The following is a 15,622-nucleotide window of genomic DNA, read 5'->3' as shown; positions in this document are numbered from 1 at the left end:
TGACCTGGATGACTGAGAACCTTCACAGACGTGTGACTTAACTGTAATAACTGATGTAATATGAGTTTTTTAGCTGACAAATTGATGAATGGATGCTTGCTTACTTCTCTCACTGGCTGCTCTGACAGTCATAGAGGTACTTCTCTATACTGTCCAGCAGAGGGCTTCATTTGTTTTGATTGAGCTTCACCCCATTGAGTTCAAGTCATATCTCATAGCAACCCCAACATATACCATGATAACTACAGTAATCGTGATTGTTTAACCTAAACTGACTTATTCGATTAATAAATTAATCAGTGTAAAATAGTTTATTCCTCTTCTTGTTCTTTTGGCTGCTCCTTTTGCCTGCATTTCACCCTGTCTCTACCGTCCTTAGGCAACACCCACACATCTTTGTGGTCTTACTCTTTTCTTCGAGCCTGGAACTCCACATCCTGCATCCTATATCCACTCTTTCTAATCAGGAAATGTCCAAGCCTTCTCCAACTTTGTCTCCGAACAGCTCAACCTGAGCTGTCCCTCTGACATATTCATCATGTCCAACCCCATTCCCTTCTCACCCCCACCTCCATCTCTTCTTCCTGCCTTGTTGTCAGTGCCACTATCTTCAAACCTACACCAAAGCAGGTCTCACTAACATACTATAAACCTTCTCTTTCACTCTTGCTGCAAACCTTCTGTCACAAATCACCCCTAGTCTTGTCTCCACCCACTCCATCCTGCCTGCACTCTCTTCTTCACCTCTCCTGTGCACTGTGTATTAGTTTGGGTGGTTGTATTTAAACTCCTTCACTTTCACTACCTCTGATCCTTGCATCATTACTGTTACACCCACCTTTATCTCATTAGCACAAGTATTCTATCTTGTTTGAATTTCATTCCTCATTTTTCCAGAGCATACCTCCACCTCTCCAGGCTCTCCTCCACCTGCTCCTTACTCTCGCTACAGATCACAATGTTGTCTGTGAACATTATAGCAGTGTCTCACTGTCCCCATACGTGTGCTGCACCACCCTCACGTATTTCTCAGCCAATGCTGACTCCCTCATTCAGTACCACAGCCCCTCTCTCAGCACCCTATCTTATGTTTTGTCTACATCCACAAAGGTGGTGCAGCTCCTTCTGACCTTCTCTGTACTTCCCCATCAGCACTCTCAAAGCAAGCATTGTACCTGTGGAGCTCTTTCTCAGAATGAAACCATACTGCTGCTCACTGATCACCTTCTTAACCTAGCTTCAGCAACTCTTTACCATTTCTTCATGTTGTGGCTCATCAGCTCTGTTGTTACTACAGCTCTGCACATCACCCTTATTCTTGAAAATCTGTCTCATCACACGTCTTCTCACGCACTCCGGCATCCTCTCACACTCCAAGATTGTGTTAAACAATGTGGTCAACAAGTGCACTGCCCTCTCTCCTAAACATCTCCTCTATACGTATGTCAGCTGAACAACTAATGTAGTCACTGCAAATAAAGCAGTTTGGCAAAATAATTGATTCATGTGTCTGACTAGTGACTCCAATATATTATTAATGGGTCTCTAATGTTAGCTACAGTTTATTTGTTGCACTATTGAAAACCATTAAGAGAATTTCACTTTGACTCTTTTAAGTTGACCCACTGAGCAGTGACTCATTCAGAAAGATGTGGGGGATGTGACATCGTGTTTAATTTGAAGCTTACTGAACATACATATAACAAACAGGGCCCAATGGAAAATCAGTAACACTAGAATACTATATGATGTGTTTTATCTGCTTTATCAGCTACAAATGAGTTTACACGAATGTCTTTAAAGTGATGCTCCCATGCAGCTGCTTTTTGCCGACTGGCTTTGCACTGTGGTCCATTTTGTGAGCATTTCTGACTTTGCTGGGTTTTGGTTGTCTTTCTACTTTAGTCAGTTTAGGGATTTGTGATGCGAGTTCACCAACGTGCATGGAAAGCTCTCAGGTTTAACAAAATACCCGTTACAATGCAACAGGCAGCAAAACTAAATTCTTTTAAAGTTGCCTCAAGTGCTGGGCCAGCTGAGGATGTGGTTTATGTTGCAGTTGAATTGTAACACCAATGTAGAGGATATGCTGGTCTCTGTCCTTTTATATAACAAATGTTTTCAATCCCTTGCACCAACCTCCATATGGGAACAGAGCCTTCAGTATGCTTTGCAGCACCTCATCACTTCACCAAAGCCTTTAATTTCTAGCCTTTCTGTTAATTTATATACTTTTGTTTATTTGGACTCTTTTTTTAAAGCTATAAAGAGTTATTATTATTAAACTTTATTGTTAAAGTCAAAGCTGGTGGCAAAGTCAAAGTCATTATTATTATAGTCATTGTTGTGAACAAAGGTAGACTATACAGCAGCCTGACGAAAAGAAATTAGCTTTTACCTCACCTGTACTTAATAAACTGTCATTTGAGTGGTCACCCGGCAAATTTAAATATTTGTCCACTCAGCTTCAAAGCTCGCCACTCTCACAGCACAGATAACTGCCCGCTCAGTGAAATCCATAAATTGCAGGCTATGTAAACTGAGATTTGCGTAATTACAGCTAAAAGGTCACGTGGACTAAAACACGTCTAACTGTAGTGGGTGTTTAATATGTTTGAATGGAGCTTTAAGAGCAGATTCATATTTATTCTGCGTCTTTATTAACCTTTTGCCATGCACCCGTTTGGCTCTATCTCTTTAAGAGCGGCTAGCCCACCTGGGAGGGGAGGGGAGGGGAGAGGAGAGGAGAGGAGAGGAGGGGGGGACAGGTGTGATGTGTTGTAACCGTTACCGTGCACGGTTAACGGTGCTGTGACCCTTTCAAAACCTCAAACACGGACCCCCCACCTGTGTAGATAGGATGGGATGGGGTGGGGTGGGGTGATGGTGTTGCTGGGTGAGGAAGGGGGCGTAGGGGGTCAAAGTCAGTACGGGATACGTGAGTCACTTCATACTCTGTGCTCGGCGGAGCTCGAGCTCTCACGCCAATTCCACCGTCAGTGACGTCGGCGTCACGTGTCTGCCTCTTCCCTCGGTACGTCCGTCGTATTTTCCTCCCCTTTCACTGCCTGCTGTAACACAGAGCCACTCGAAATAAACAAGCGCAAAAAAATAAGAGAGGGGCCGTTGTTGTTGTGAGAGGGAGGGGGGGACCGGTCCGGCTCCAGTCACGTTTATTATCAGCGGCCGATTGTCAGAGGGGTCCTTACACCTATAAGTTACCATCAGAGAAGCCCAAAGCCGACCCCGTCCGTGTCTGGCTCCACTGAACCCGCACCAGTGTAAACTTTTTAATACCTGCGATGCATACGCTGAGCTCCGACAAAGCGAGGTGAGTGTGCTTCACTGATACGCATTTACTTAAGTGTTCACCTTTCCTAAACTTGTGCGCGAGCTGTCTTACCTTTACGGGCTTGTGGCTCAGCGGCGCTGGCCAGCTGCATGTCGCCTGCTTAAAATGGCGACAGCCAACCTGGGGGGGTGGTAGAGAGAGTAGTTTTTTTAAAAGCTTGGAGGGGGGCACGGCTTACCTTTTTTCCTCTCTCTCCGGTATGAATTGGTCGTAGTGTTCAAAGCTATAATGCAGACAAGCCCTTTAAGTTGGGGCTCACTCCGCCTAACTTGAGCGGAAGATGAACACGCATCATTTTTCGGAAATATCTGACGCTGCTGCGCTCAGGGACCGAAACATTGCAGCGCAGACTCTTATTGTACCTCCTATTTTCGCGGAATATCGCCGATTAACCACGAAATTAGCGCCAATTAGATGTTGTCAGGGTGCACTGTAGCCCCCAATCCTGTAATATGTCCTGTAAACAATGCGCTGAATTTCCAAAATTTCTTCCAATCCGTCAATCCGTGCTATGAATGAAGTTTGGGAGTCATTTTTAAAAGTCCCAGTCACTTCCATCATATCTACCATCTATTTAATTTTTTTTTAATTTAGCTTGAAAAATCTATGTGTGTGGACCTTGGTTTTAAATGAAAATCACACCTTTTTCTTTTCTTCCACCAGCTGAGTTTGTTGTTGTTGTTGTTCTCTAGCAGCCACTTGTCTTATTTGTTATTTCACTGTTGTCATGAGTGAGTTTGACTGCAGGGATTAGAGCAAAGATTTCCCACACCGCTAATTTGTGTCTGATGTCCACGTGAGTCCCAGGCACGGACACTTAGCTTAATCCAGCTCACCTTTTTACACTTTTAGAAACGGGCCAGGTTTTCCACACTGCTGCTCAGATCACACGTGGATCAGCTGTGAGGGGAGCTGTAGGTGATGATTAGTATTGTTATTGTTGTTACTATCTTGCTGTATTTCTTTGTGCTGGTGTGCTGATGGCTGTAGATTTCAGTCAATAGTACACTCTACCCCCCTCCTCTTCTGCCATCATCATCACTACCACCTCCACCTCCTGGGCCCTGTTTCCCTCCCTCCTTTCTCCTCCCTTTCTCTTCCTCAGATTTAGGTTAGTAGCTGACACAGGTTGAGTGGCTTTGTGTGGAAGGATTAATCAGTACGTCGCTTATTTAAAATCCTTGGTGCCTTTGCATATTTTAGACAACTTTTTAAATGCTTTACTGGCAACCCTTGTTAAGTATTAAATGTTGTGCTGATGATTTAATAAAGCTGAACAATTCTTGGAGGGTGTCAGTCTGTAGGTAATGACTTTCCATCACATCTGTGCCTGCAGACCCATGTAAGACAGTTTATTTACAGATCTCTACCAAGTATGGCCACACAAAAAAAATCAAAAACAGGAGTCATCTGCTACTGAAGAGCCTTTTCACGTTGTTGGGGAAGAGCAGAGTAAGCCACTCGCACAGCCACAGCGTTCAGGTCTGGGTCAGCAGCGGCAGCAGCCTCTTGGCTCTGCTTGGCTGGTTAACAGCTTGTGATGTCAGCCATTTTAGGTTGGACAGCACAGAGGCATGGTGCTCCGCCATTTTTCTCTCCCTCCCCTCTCAGCAACCCAATTTTAACGCATGCACCGGCAGCGGCCACAGCAATGCGGCCGTGCACAACCCACATAGCCACACGCTCCCTTGACCTGAGACTCAGGATCACATGAAAATGACACTGCGCTGTCACTGAGGCTCAGAGGCGCTCTGATTGTTGCCTGCATTGTGTGCGAGCCGAAGAGGGAGTGGAAAGAAGTTGGGCTGCAGAGAACCTGTGAGCATTTCTAGTGGTGGGTTGTTCGAGAGCAGGGGTGTATGAGCGAACAAGACCCTGAAAATGATTGATGAGAGAAGGTTAGCAGCTTAAGTCGTTTTTTGTTTGTTTGTTTTGAGGCAGAACAAAACACAGCGTAGGATTTTTATTTTTATTTTTTTTGAGGGTGGGCTTGGGGAAAACGCACAGGGGCGAGAGGTTGTCATCTCCTGAAAGGATAGCATCTGGCAGATAGGCCAGGCCTGTTTATGCGCTCATGGCTGCATTGCCTACAGTGACTACAGGAGCCCTGCGTGACTTTAGGGCCCTGTAGGCCGAAACACAGGAGCCCCAGAGCAGTAGCCCGGGCAGATGCCTGAACCAAGACTCACAGACACTGAGTTAACAGGAAGAGACGCCATCAGCTTTGGAGAGTAGTGTGCCTTGGCGACGGCGACCACACCTAGCAGGGAGACATGAACACTGCGTGAGGGAGGCACTGAAATAGGAGCAGGGCAGGGACTCTCCAAATACCACTGACAGGGGCGTGTGGAACAAACAAGCCCCGCTAGAGCCAGAGACTGGATGGCATAGGAGACGTGTGCGTGTTTACCCACATGCGTGTACTTCAGAGAAATGAGCTGGTAGGAGAGAGAAAGAGGGGGTAGGAGGTGGTTGCCATGGGGACAGTAACACACCAGTGGCGCTGCCGACCTGTCTCCCTGGGCCAAACTTGCTCTGAGAGGAGGAAGCGGAGGGAGGGGAAGCAGAGGCTGTTGGAGAAAGGGAGGGGGAGTGAGGGTGAAGAAGACGAGGAAGAGCGAGGAAACTAGGAGAAAGCTGCCTGTGCTGTACACCTTTTCGTCATCCTACTGGGAGAACATTTGTTACACGCACACATCAGTGTTACACCTGCATTCTCAGCGAGGTGACGAGATGACTAGTTTAGTTTGTGTGAAGCTATACAAAGGTGTGCGTGCGAGAGAGCTATTATTGGTCTGTGCTCAGAGGATCCATCCCCAGCCTAGAGGAGAGTCAGGCCACCGGATGAAAGGAGGTCACGCCTTGCTGAGCCAATGATGACATTAAGAATAATACAGGTTATGAACCGTGAGGTCAAAAATAATGTCTTTGTGTGTCACTGGGAGAGCTCTCTGACTCTCACACACAGGAAAAATTGCAGCCTGACTACCTCGATAAACAAGCCTCACACAGAGGCATTTAGCCAGCCTCCCCCACAAGCCACACACACACTCACCAAGAGCTCACACGCACCCCACTCCTACCCCCCACCCCCTCTACTCTCAATCTCACAGGAAACCAACACATGCAAATGCTGACACACACATATAACAGACACGAACCCACGGTCCCCTGCATGGTCAGTCAATGCATGTGCGGCATTCAAATGAAAAGTTTTCAGCTGATGCGCTCACACCCATGAGTCAACAGAGAGCTCATCTGATCCTGGCATGAGCTGCCCATTTCGACTCGCCAATTATAGCTCGGGCTTGTGCTGTTTTGATGCTCACCTGTGTGCGGCTGTATGTGTGTGTGTGAAAGAGAGTGAGAGAGGCCTCTGCGTCTCTGCTGGTTGCTTTCGCATTCGCTGAGGCCCAGGGCTTATCTGGAGTTGTGTTCGCACAGATGTGGTTTTTGATTTTTCACAGGCCCATCACAGTGTGATGTGTAAAGTTGGTAGTTGCTGTCTGTCAGTCAGTGTTTGCAGCTTTTGATCAGTCGTGGAAATAGGATTACATACTTAGCAGCTCTGACATTGTGTTTTGCTGGGTGTCTTAGTGTTAGTGATTATTTTGCACATGCCTGCTGACTGCCCGGGTGTGCACGCCACATGCAGGCGCTGAAGCAGGACTCCAGGTTATGTCCGCTGGCTGAATGTTCTGGGCTTTTGCGGTGCAGCAGGGAGGGAGGAGAGGGAAGGACTGTGATTGTAGTTTGGAGCTAGAAGGGGCTTTGAAGCGCGGGGGAAGGCAGGGTTGGGCAGGCTAGTTGGAGGGGGGTATCGGGTAGGAAAATTCCTCACTGAAACACCTCAGTGCTTCCTCAACGATAGTTAACAACTCTCCTCACCCCATACCGACTCGCCCATCCCCCACCGTCCTTTCCCATTCGCTGTCCCTCTCCTCTCGCCTGCCATCCGCACCCAGCAGAACCACGTGATTGATGGTTGAGACTGCCCACCCATAAGCCTTTGTGTCGGTCATGTGACCAGCCAGCCTTGGCAGAGTGGTGCCCCCTGATGCAGAACCCAATGGCAGGGGGAGTCGAAGGGGTGCACAACAGCCCAAGTTGGTGCACGCGGGGTGGGGGACAAGGGGCATCACGTTCCTTCCACAGTAGCAAACTTAATTTGCCTGTTAACCCCTCACATTCAGATCCAAAGAGAGGGGAGCAGTCTTACTGTTCAAAAAAATAAAATACAATAAACAAAGAAGATACTATTTGTTTTGAGTCCAGCAATGTTTTCAGAGACTGCTCAGAAAACATTTTACTATTAGCAGTACTAAGGCAGACAGCAGATGATGGGAACTTTAACTTGCTTTTGCCGCCTCTGTCTGGGTTGTCGTAGGCTTCTGAGTGCAGGAGAGTCAACTCTGCATACCTGTGCTCGGTCACAGTTGGAGCCCTCGTCCTGCAATAGTTAACTGGGTTTTGAATTAGTGTACTGTGATCTTTTCTATGGCAAATCGAAGATCTGCTAATGTGTCTGTGGGCACTTTAGAAAGAGGACATTCATCATTAGCGGATTTGTCGAATGGAGACATCGAGCTTGCTGCTCACCTTGTCATAAGTGAACAGCCTCGTGCACGATGAGGCTAAGCATCTGAAGGTATACCACCCCCTCACCCCCCAGCCAAGTTTAATATGAGCATGGAGTTGTTCTGCTTGCATGCACGAAAGGGTTTAAGCTTTTGAGCGCTGAAATGTGAAAACTGGATGTGTTTGTGAAGTATCTGGACTGGGTGAGATTTTAAGCATTTTCCTGTTGTGTTTCTCTAAGCCGCTGAACTTTGTTGAGCTTTTGCTGCTCTGCGCATGAGGTGTCATGTCAGGGCAGAGTGACTGGGAGAGTAATTGCCCTAGAGCTGTCCTCTAGTACTGCATCACTACCTCTCTGTGCAAAGGAAGGAAGGAGAGGGAAAAGACGAAGCTTTTTTTTTCTTAATGGAGACAAAGAATCTAAGAGGTGTTGTGAAGGTTTTAAGATTTGAATTCTTATATAGGTGTGATTCCTGTCTGTACAGTGTGTACCATTGTTAGGATGGAGCCATTTTTCCGCAGAACATCTGTTCATCTGAACTGCTCAACTGCCCAGATGTTACGTGCACTATATTGCTGTAGGAATTTAAATAAAGATATTCAGTTAAACTACAGAGGCCCTGGATTTAAAAAAAAGAAATACAGAATGTGCCCTCTCTGTTGGGGGTGTGTCTGAAAGGGGAAGTGAGACCGAGTTGTGTGGGGGGAGGGGAAAGAAGGGGGTAGGACAGGAGCTCTCTCTACAAGCCATCAGTGAAGATGCAGAGTGAGCTTGTGTGTAGGCCTTCATAAGAGAGACAGCCCTGGGTTTCTCTGATCAGAGGTTTTGAGCAGCAAGATCTGTGGATTTTAAAGCGCTCGAGCTCAATCTTTCCACGAGGTGTCCTTTATTACCTGTGCTGTTGACATTTTACCTGGAAACGGCGTCAGCAATGATGTGTTTTCCTCTGCTGAGATGGACCTGGGTTTTGCTGCGCTGAGTAAGATATTTCATTTGCTCTCAGTCGCCCAACTCATTTGCACTTAAAATGTAAATTTTCTCTCTTTTGTGTGTTTGTAACTCACCAAACCACTTGACTAAACTGTTGGCTGGTGATTGACAAACTAATCAGTGTTTCATTCTCTTTTTGCAGGATTTCCCGAAAAACTCAAGTGATAACCACAAGTGGACCCACGGACAAGACCCGCCACCCCCCTTCCCCCATGCCTGGTCTATAGTCAACGAGAAACCCATATTCTTTTTCACACCTCACTCTCAGCCATTTGACCACTCCTCCCACCCCCAGCCCCTTTTTTTTTTCACACCATGGCCAGCAAAAGGAAGTCGTCCACTCCCTGTATGATACCTAGCAAGATTATTCGCCCGTTAGAGGAGGTTGAGCAGGACTCTCCTGCTCTCCGTCAGCCAAGGGTTTCTGGCAGTGACACACAGAGCCCCTTAGACCCTGGAGAGTCTTCCAAACCAGAGGCGGGGGATGCAGTCAAAGATGGTGCAGGCAGTTACACATGTAAGCCTTGTAATTTCGAAACGCATGACCTTAACTTATTTTTGGATCACGTCTACTCCGGGCACCCAGACTTCCGTGCTGACCCCAGCTTCTTTTGTGTCAGCTGTGGGGTTTCAGCACCCAAGTTTGAGGGCCTAGCATTGCACAACGCCAGGGTTCACCCCAGCACATTGAACACCACTCTGCGGCTGAGAAAGAGAGACAGGAGGCTGGTGGTGGAGCAACATCTGGTGGCTGGGCCAGAGAGCGGGAAGGACAGTGAGATTTCTATCACTAAAACCCCAATTATGCGGATGCTGAAGGGCAAATCGGAGCCTAAACGGATTGTGGTGTCTCACCCAGTCTCCGATGAGGCGTCCTCAGACCCACACACTATCTCTGCATCTAGAGAGACTGAGAGAAAAGAAACTGCCTCAGTAACAGTCGCCCATGTTCCTACGATTGTCCACAATGGAACAACTAAGGTCACACTTCCTTCAGCAATCCAGATAGTGAATGGCTCAGGAGCATTACCCATGTTAAAGACACCAATCACACAGGTAAATGTCAGTTTTTATTTCTCCTGGGGTTTTTTTTTAGATAAAACATGTTTTTAAAAAAAAAAAAAAATTTTTATTGGAGTCACTTGTTCTGATTCTTGAATGTTTTTTTTTTCCAGGTGGTTTCAGTAGTTCAAAACAGAAACCTTCATCATTCTGCGCCAGTCACCGCCTCCTCAAATATTTCCTCCAGTTCCTCAACTTCCTCCTCAGAAAATCTCCCAAAGGTAATTCTTTCTATCCAAATCTTATGAATTTTTAAATGTAAAATCAGTGGCTGATATTCAACCTTTCTCTCTCAGGTAATGATTCCTTTGAGCAGCATCCCTACCTACAGTGCCTCCATGGATTCCTCTTCCTTCCTGAAGACCTCCTTCAGCAAATTTCCGTACCCCACGAAAGCTGAGCTCTGCTACCTGACTGTGGTCACAAAGTTCCCAGAAGAGCAGATTAAGATCTGGTTCACAGCCCAGAGACTGAAGCAAGGCATCAGCTGGTCTCCTGAAGAGATAGAGGAGGCCAGGAGGAAGATGTTCAACACCATAATTCAAACGGCACCTTCCAACTCTCACAACCAGCCACAGAGTCACCACAGCCCAGCCCAGCAAACCATCACAGTCCTGCCTGCTTCGCTTGGGGCCACAGGGATCCCTCACATCCTGCAGGGGTCTCTCGTTGGCCAAGGAGGGGTAATCGTCACACAGCCGGTCATGGCAAATGGTATCCAGGTTAACAGTACTCCTGTTGCCCTAGCTGTCACACCTAAGCCCCAGGCAGCAGCGCGGCCTATGATGCAGGCCCGACCTGCAGCGGCCCTGGTGGCAGACAAAGGCGTGAGCATGGTGGTGGGGTCAGTGGGAAGCAGCAGCACAGGAACGAATATCATTAGCAGCTGTAATAGTAGTAGGAGTGGGGGAGGGGGCACTAGCAGTGCTCTTAGCAGCAGTCAAACTAGCGTGGTCAACCTCAGCTTGGGAAGCAGTAGTCATAGTAATGCTAAGGCGAGCAGTGTCAATGGTAAAGACAGCAGCGGTAATGTTGACTCCAGCGATAAGGGCAACGGTGATGCAACTGGGCATGTAAATGCCAAGAACACAGATGTCAGCAATGCCAACAACACCAGCGTGCTGCAGAGTGACAACAAAGTAACCACAGAAAGCAAAAACATCACAGACATCAAAACCGTCAATGGCAACAGTTTACCGAAGAGCAAAGATGCTAATGGGAGCAGCAGCAAAAATAGTGAGACAAGCGCAGATGACGTCGACCCCTCTGCCAGTGACTCCCCACCCATGAAGATGGAGGAGGCTTCTTCCCCTGCCTCCAAGTCTTCTTCCCCATCCCCTGCATCTGCTTCGAGCAGCACGCTGGGATCCAGGACGCCCGTCAACCCCTTCCTGGATCCCAGCTTTTACAAAGGCAAAAAGTCTCAGGAGCAGCTCAATGCCCTGAAGGACAGTTTTCAGGTGTGCCAGTTTCCCGACCAGGAGGAGGTGGACCGGCTCATTGCGTTGACGGGGCTCACAGTGCGAGAAGTTCGCAAGTGGTTTAGTGACCGGCGCTACCACTTTCGCAACCTGAAAGGTACACGTGCCGGCTCAGGACCGCAGACTAAACCCGCCACCACACCCGGAACGGGCAGCAGTCCGAGTACGCCAGGAACAAGCGCCGCTGGCAGTGCCAACCCCATCGATCTGTCAGAAAGTAGCAACAACTCTGGTGCGAAAACTCCCCAACACAGCGCTGCACCCCTGAGCCCATCTGCATCATCGCAGACACCCACCTCTCCCACCACACCTTCCCGCCGACTCCCCAGGCCACCGTCACCTGATTTCACAGCCATCCGCTACAAGGAGAGAGAACCCCACCAGGTGAGGCCTTACTACGCAAGCTTCCTGTGTAATATAAGTGTAATAAGCTTAGCAGGTGGCCAGGTTTCCTCACTGTTTTTTGTCGTGATTACTCAGTTCTGTGGATTTCCACATCAAAGTCTGTTTATAAATGCAGGGGAGGTCAGCTTTCTATTTGTAAGAGTTTACTTTTGTGGCTCCAGATGGAGCTGCACAAAATTAGATAAATAGTGTGTCTCCGGGGGTGTAGACTTCATCTACATTAGCTGCTACTACCACAACAATCTTGAATGTGCAAGTGAAATGTAAACAGTAAAGTTCAAACCTAAAAGAGGATACGTTTTATTTTCTTTCCATGCACAGCTTATAAGATGAATAAGTGAATTAGTTTTTGGTCTTGGAAGGCTTGAAAAATTGTAAAATGAGGTATTCAGAGTTTTGTTTTGTTTTTTAAACTACAAAGATGATGTCTTTAAATATCTCACTCTGTCTGAACTGTTACAGATGCTAGTTTTATTTTTAACTTGAATAACAAAATCATTAATCAGATATCTCACACATGCCAGTTCTTTGTCTTCATTGAAAAAAAGACGATACTAATAATTAACTTGCGTTTATTATGTTAGGTTAAAGCCCTAGAGGGCAGCTTTTCCCAGAACTCAGACCCATCAGGCGAGGAAGTGGATAGACTGCGGTCTGAGACCAAGATGACCAGAAGAGAAATCCACGGCTGGTTTGCTGAGAGGAGGAAGAGAGTGGCAGCTGAGAAAAAGAAAGAGGAGGCTGAGCGGGCAATGCGAGAGGAGGAGGAGGGTGAGGATATCGGGGTTGATGGAGAAGAGAGGCAGAGAGATGAAAGTTCAGGGGAACCAAAAGTCAACCCTATTAAAATAAATCTGAAGATGCTGAAGGTGACAGAGGCCAATGGGAAAACTGAGAGCGAAGGGCTGGATAGTACGGCCGCATCCTCCCTGGGTCCTGCCTCATCTGCCACCCCCAAAACATCGCAGACCTCCACGCCAACACCCAAACCAGCTCACTCCCCCAAACCCACAGGCGTCCGAGGTAAGAAGACAGCGGACCAGCTGCATCTGCTGAAACAAGTTTACGCTCGGACCCAGTGGCCCAGCGCCACTCAGTACGATGAACTCATCTCAAGCACTGGGCTGCCCAGGCCTGAAGTGGTGCGCTGGTTCGGAGATTGCCGTTATGTGCAGAAGAATGGGCAGCTGAAGTGGCTGGAGTCGTACCAGAACATGGCTCTGGAGGAAGACCTACAGAAGGGGAACGTGCACGTCCTCCAGGCTCACCTTGACGTCCACGGAAGGCTGGAAGACTCACAGGTATCAACAGCACCAAACATTTTTTTATAGCTCAGTAGCTGAGAAACACAGGAACCTGAGAATCAAACGATTTCTCTGTACTATTGCTTTTATAAAAGCTGACAGCATATCCTCTAATTATACAGGCATGTCACTCCTGAAAGTCACACTAGGCTTTTAGAGTTCCACTTTCAAAATGCTTCTGTTGCATTAGATAGATATTTTGGGGATTTTAGGTGTAAATAACTGAAACCTCATATGTGATAGAAAAACCCTGACTCACTTCCTGTTATATCAATGTTAGGGGCATTCGCTATTTTAGCAAATCATCTCCTCTGGTTGGTGTGTGTGGTTTACTCATGATTAAAGTGTTATTTTCCCATCAATTCTTTCAGTGTTGACCTGCGAAGGCAAAAGTATTGCTTTATATATTTTAATTTACATGTTTTTCTGGCAACACACTTCAAACAAAATTAACCCCACTCATTTTTCTATACACTCCTGTATATAATCCAGGAAGTGGATATGGGATTATGTGCTTGATTGGAGAGGTTGTGAGGTCATAAGGAAGGTTTTGGGTTGCAAACAGTGAAAATGTTGGATGCATTACTTTTACATGAAGTAAAATGCATTTATTCCAAACCAAGAAAAGGAAATGCAGGATACAACGGTATCATGTGATGTAATTCTGGATACAGTTCACCAACAAAGCAGTGTGTGGATTATATCTTATTTTATAAGTAAATATATGTAAATGTCTCTGAAGCCACTCTGACACATGCATTCCTTTCTATTAATCTGTCAGTGTGTCACCTAGTAGCATTTGCAAATCGATTTCAATCCACGTACGTTTTAGTGAACAACTAATCCAGCCTGTTTCTAAATTGCAATAAAAATTTATTTATTCATTCTTTTTTTTTTAATTCATTCTTCATGTCCTGTCTGGACAGGAGTGAGACCTCTCGATCTCTCTCAGAACTCGTTCTTGGTGTCAGGAGGAACTAAAACAAAGTCATAGCTACAAGTGCACCTATTTTTTTCTTTTTGCACATGTGGCTAAAATTTGATCGTGTTGCTCTCTCCATCTCTGTAAGTAGCTTTAAAGAGCTTTGACAAAAAAGTGAAAGAGATGAAAAAAATGGCATTGTGTGAACAGAAGCAAGCAGTGCTACTTGAAGAGTTTCATTATTACAACATAACATTTTTTTGTTCAAATTTACACTTGTGTTCACGAGTCGCGTAAACTGAGCTGCAGGCTCCTGTGAACATCAGGATCTTTGATGAACATTTTCAAATTGCAAAAAATCTTCAAATTTGATCCTTTTTTTTTTTTTTGGCCTTAATATAATTGTTGCCATTTAGCATCAGCATCTGTCTTCAGATTTTCATTGATTCCTAAATAAATATGAACTAAATATGTACTAAACATGTCATTAAAGGAAAACTGTCTAAATTCTAAAAGAACTGGGTTGCAAACAGGTATGAGTATGAAAAGGTGAAATGTGTCATCTACGTGTCCACTTTGCACCTCAAATAACCGTGAACCTTCCTCTTGATTCCCCTTCTGTATGCACAGTTGCAGGAACTTGCTCAGAGTAGCAGTTTGACAACAGACTTGGTGCGACACTGGTTTACCACTAAGGCGTCTTTGCAACAAACTGCCGCCGCCAGTGCCGCTGCTCATACAACAGGAACGCGACCGGTTGCACCGGGTGTGGCTGCAGAGCCACCTACAACAGGATCCTCCCCTCCGGAGTCGCAGGCAGGAGGTGGGATGGAGGAGAAAACGGAGGCATCGGTGTGCAGTGTCGCAACAGAAGCAGAGGACGCAAACGCTGACGAGACTGTGAATGCTACTAAAGGTAATCTTCATCAGCGAGAGCGTAAGCTCTCCCTGCAGGGTCTGACCAAATATCCTGATTTGAGCAATTAAACACCTAAAGAAAAGCTGCAGAACTTCTAAAAGCAGAAGCAGAAGGTGTTTCATTATGAAAATATTATTTGCGCCTCCGTAACAATTAATTTTATTCGTGGCAGGGTTTAGGTGTTAAAAGGTGATAATTAAACACACCTAAATGTTTATGATCGTCACTCAGGTGATACAGAAGCGCTAAGATAGAATATACAAACACACACATTCATCATAATTATGAGTAATGAGGCATGCTGTGGCAGGTTTGTGTTTCAAACCAGTGCGTGTGTAACTCCAGCACACTGTGTGTAGCAATGAAGGAAATTCAGACGTGTTTTCTGGAGCGTGTTGTCAGGGTGACAGATTTTTAATTTCTTTTTCCGCTTTTTTTAAAATTCTTTCTTCTTCTTTTTTTAATTGCAACAGGAACTGATTGAAGAGGCCTTTTTGTGCGAGGATGGAGTTGACATCGCAGGTGGTCTTTGTTCCGGGAGCCTGACTAAAAGACGGCAGATGCGTTTGTAACAAGATCACTGGAAGGAAATGGATCTTGGAGCCACC

At 46.3% G+C, this 15,622-nt stretch overlaps 1 protein-coding gene across 3 annotated transcripts; it reads left to right on the top strand.

Annotated features, from left to right (window-relative positions):
* Window positions 1-2,901: 2,901 nt before the first annotated feature.
* zhx3b (zinc fingers and homeoboxes 3b) lies at window positions 2,902-15,616 on the top strand. 3 transcript variants are annotated; one of them, XM_005740420.2, is made up of 7 exons: window positions 2,902-3,034; window positions 9,064-9,977; window positions 10,097-10,204; window positions 10,280-11,848; window positions 12,454-13,170; window positions 14,726-15,011; window positions 15,488-15,616. In XM_005740420.2, exons 2-7 carry the CDS (start codon window positions 9,237-9,239, stop codon window positions 15,496-15,498), a joined length of 3,432 nt encoding a protein of 1,143 aa, XP_005740477.1. In that variant the 5' UTR covers window positions 2,902-3,034; window positions 9,064-9,236; the 3' UTR covers window positions 15,499-15,616. The 3 variants fall into 3 exon arrangements, with proteins under 3 accessions (XP_005740477.1, XP_005740476.1, XP_005740478.1); XM_005740419.2 differs by having other exon boundaries at window positions 2,902-3,331; XM_005740421.1 differs by lacking the exon at window positions 2,902-3,034 and adding an exon at window positions 8,852-8,910.
* The last annotated feature ends 6 nt before the right edge of the window (window positions 15,617-15,622 follow it).

The sequence above is a fragment of the Pundamilia nyererei genome, unplaced genomic scaffold (assembly GCF_000239375.1).
Source record: "Pundamilia nyererei isolate P.nyererei 1_Seehausen unplaced genomic scaffold, PunNye1.0 scaffold00100, whole genome shotgun sequence".
Lineage (NCBI taxonomy): Eukaryota > Metazoa > Chordata > Actinopteri > Cichliformes > Cichlidae > Pundamilia > Pundamilia nyererei.
The sequence above is the reverse complement of the archived record's forward strand: the minus strand, read 5'-3'. Positions and strand labels throughout refer to the sequence as shown.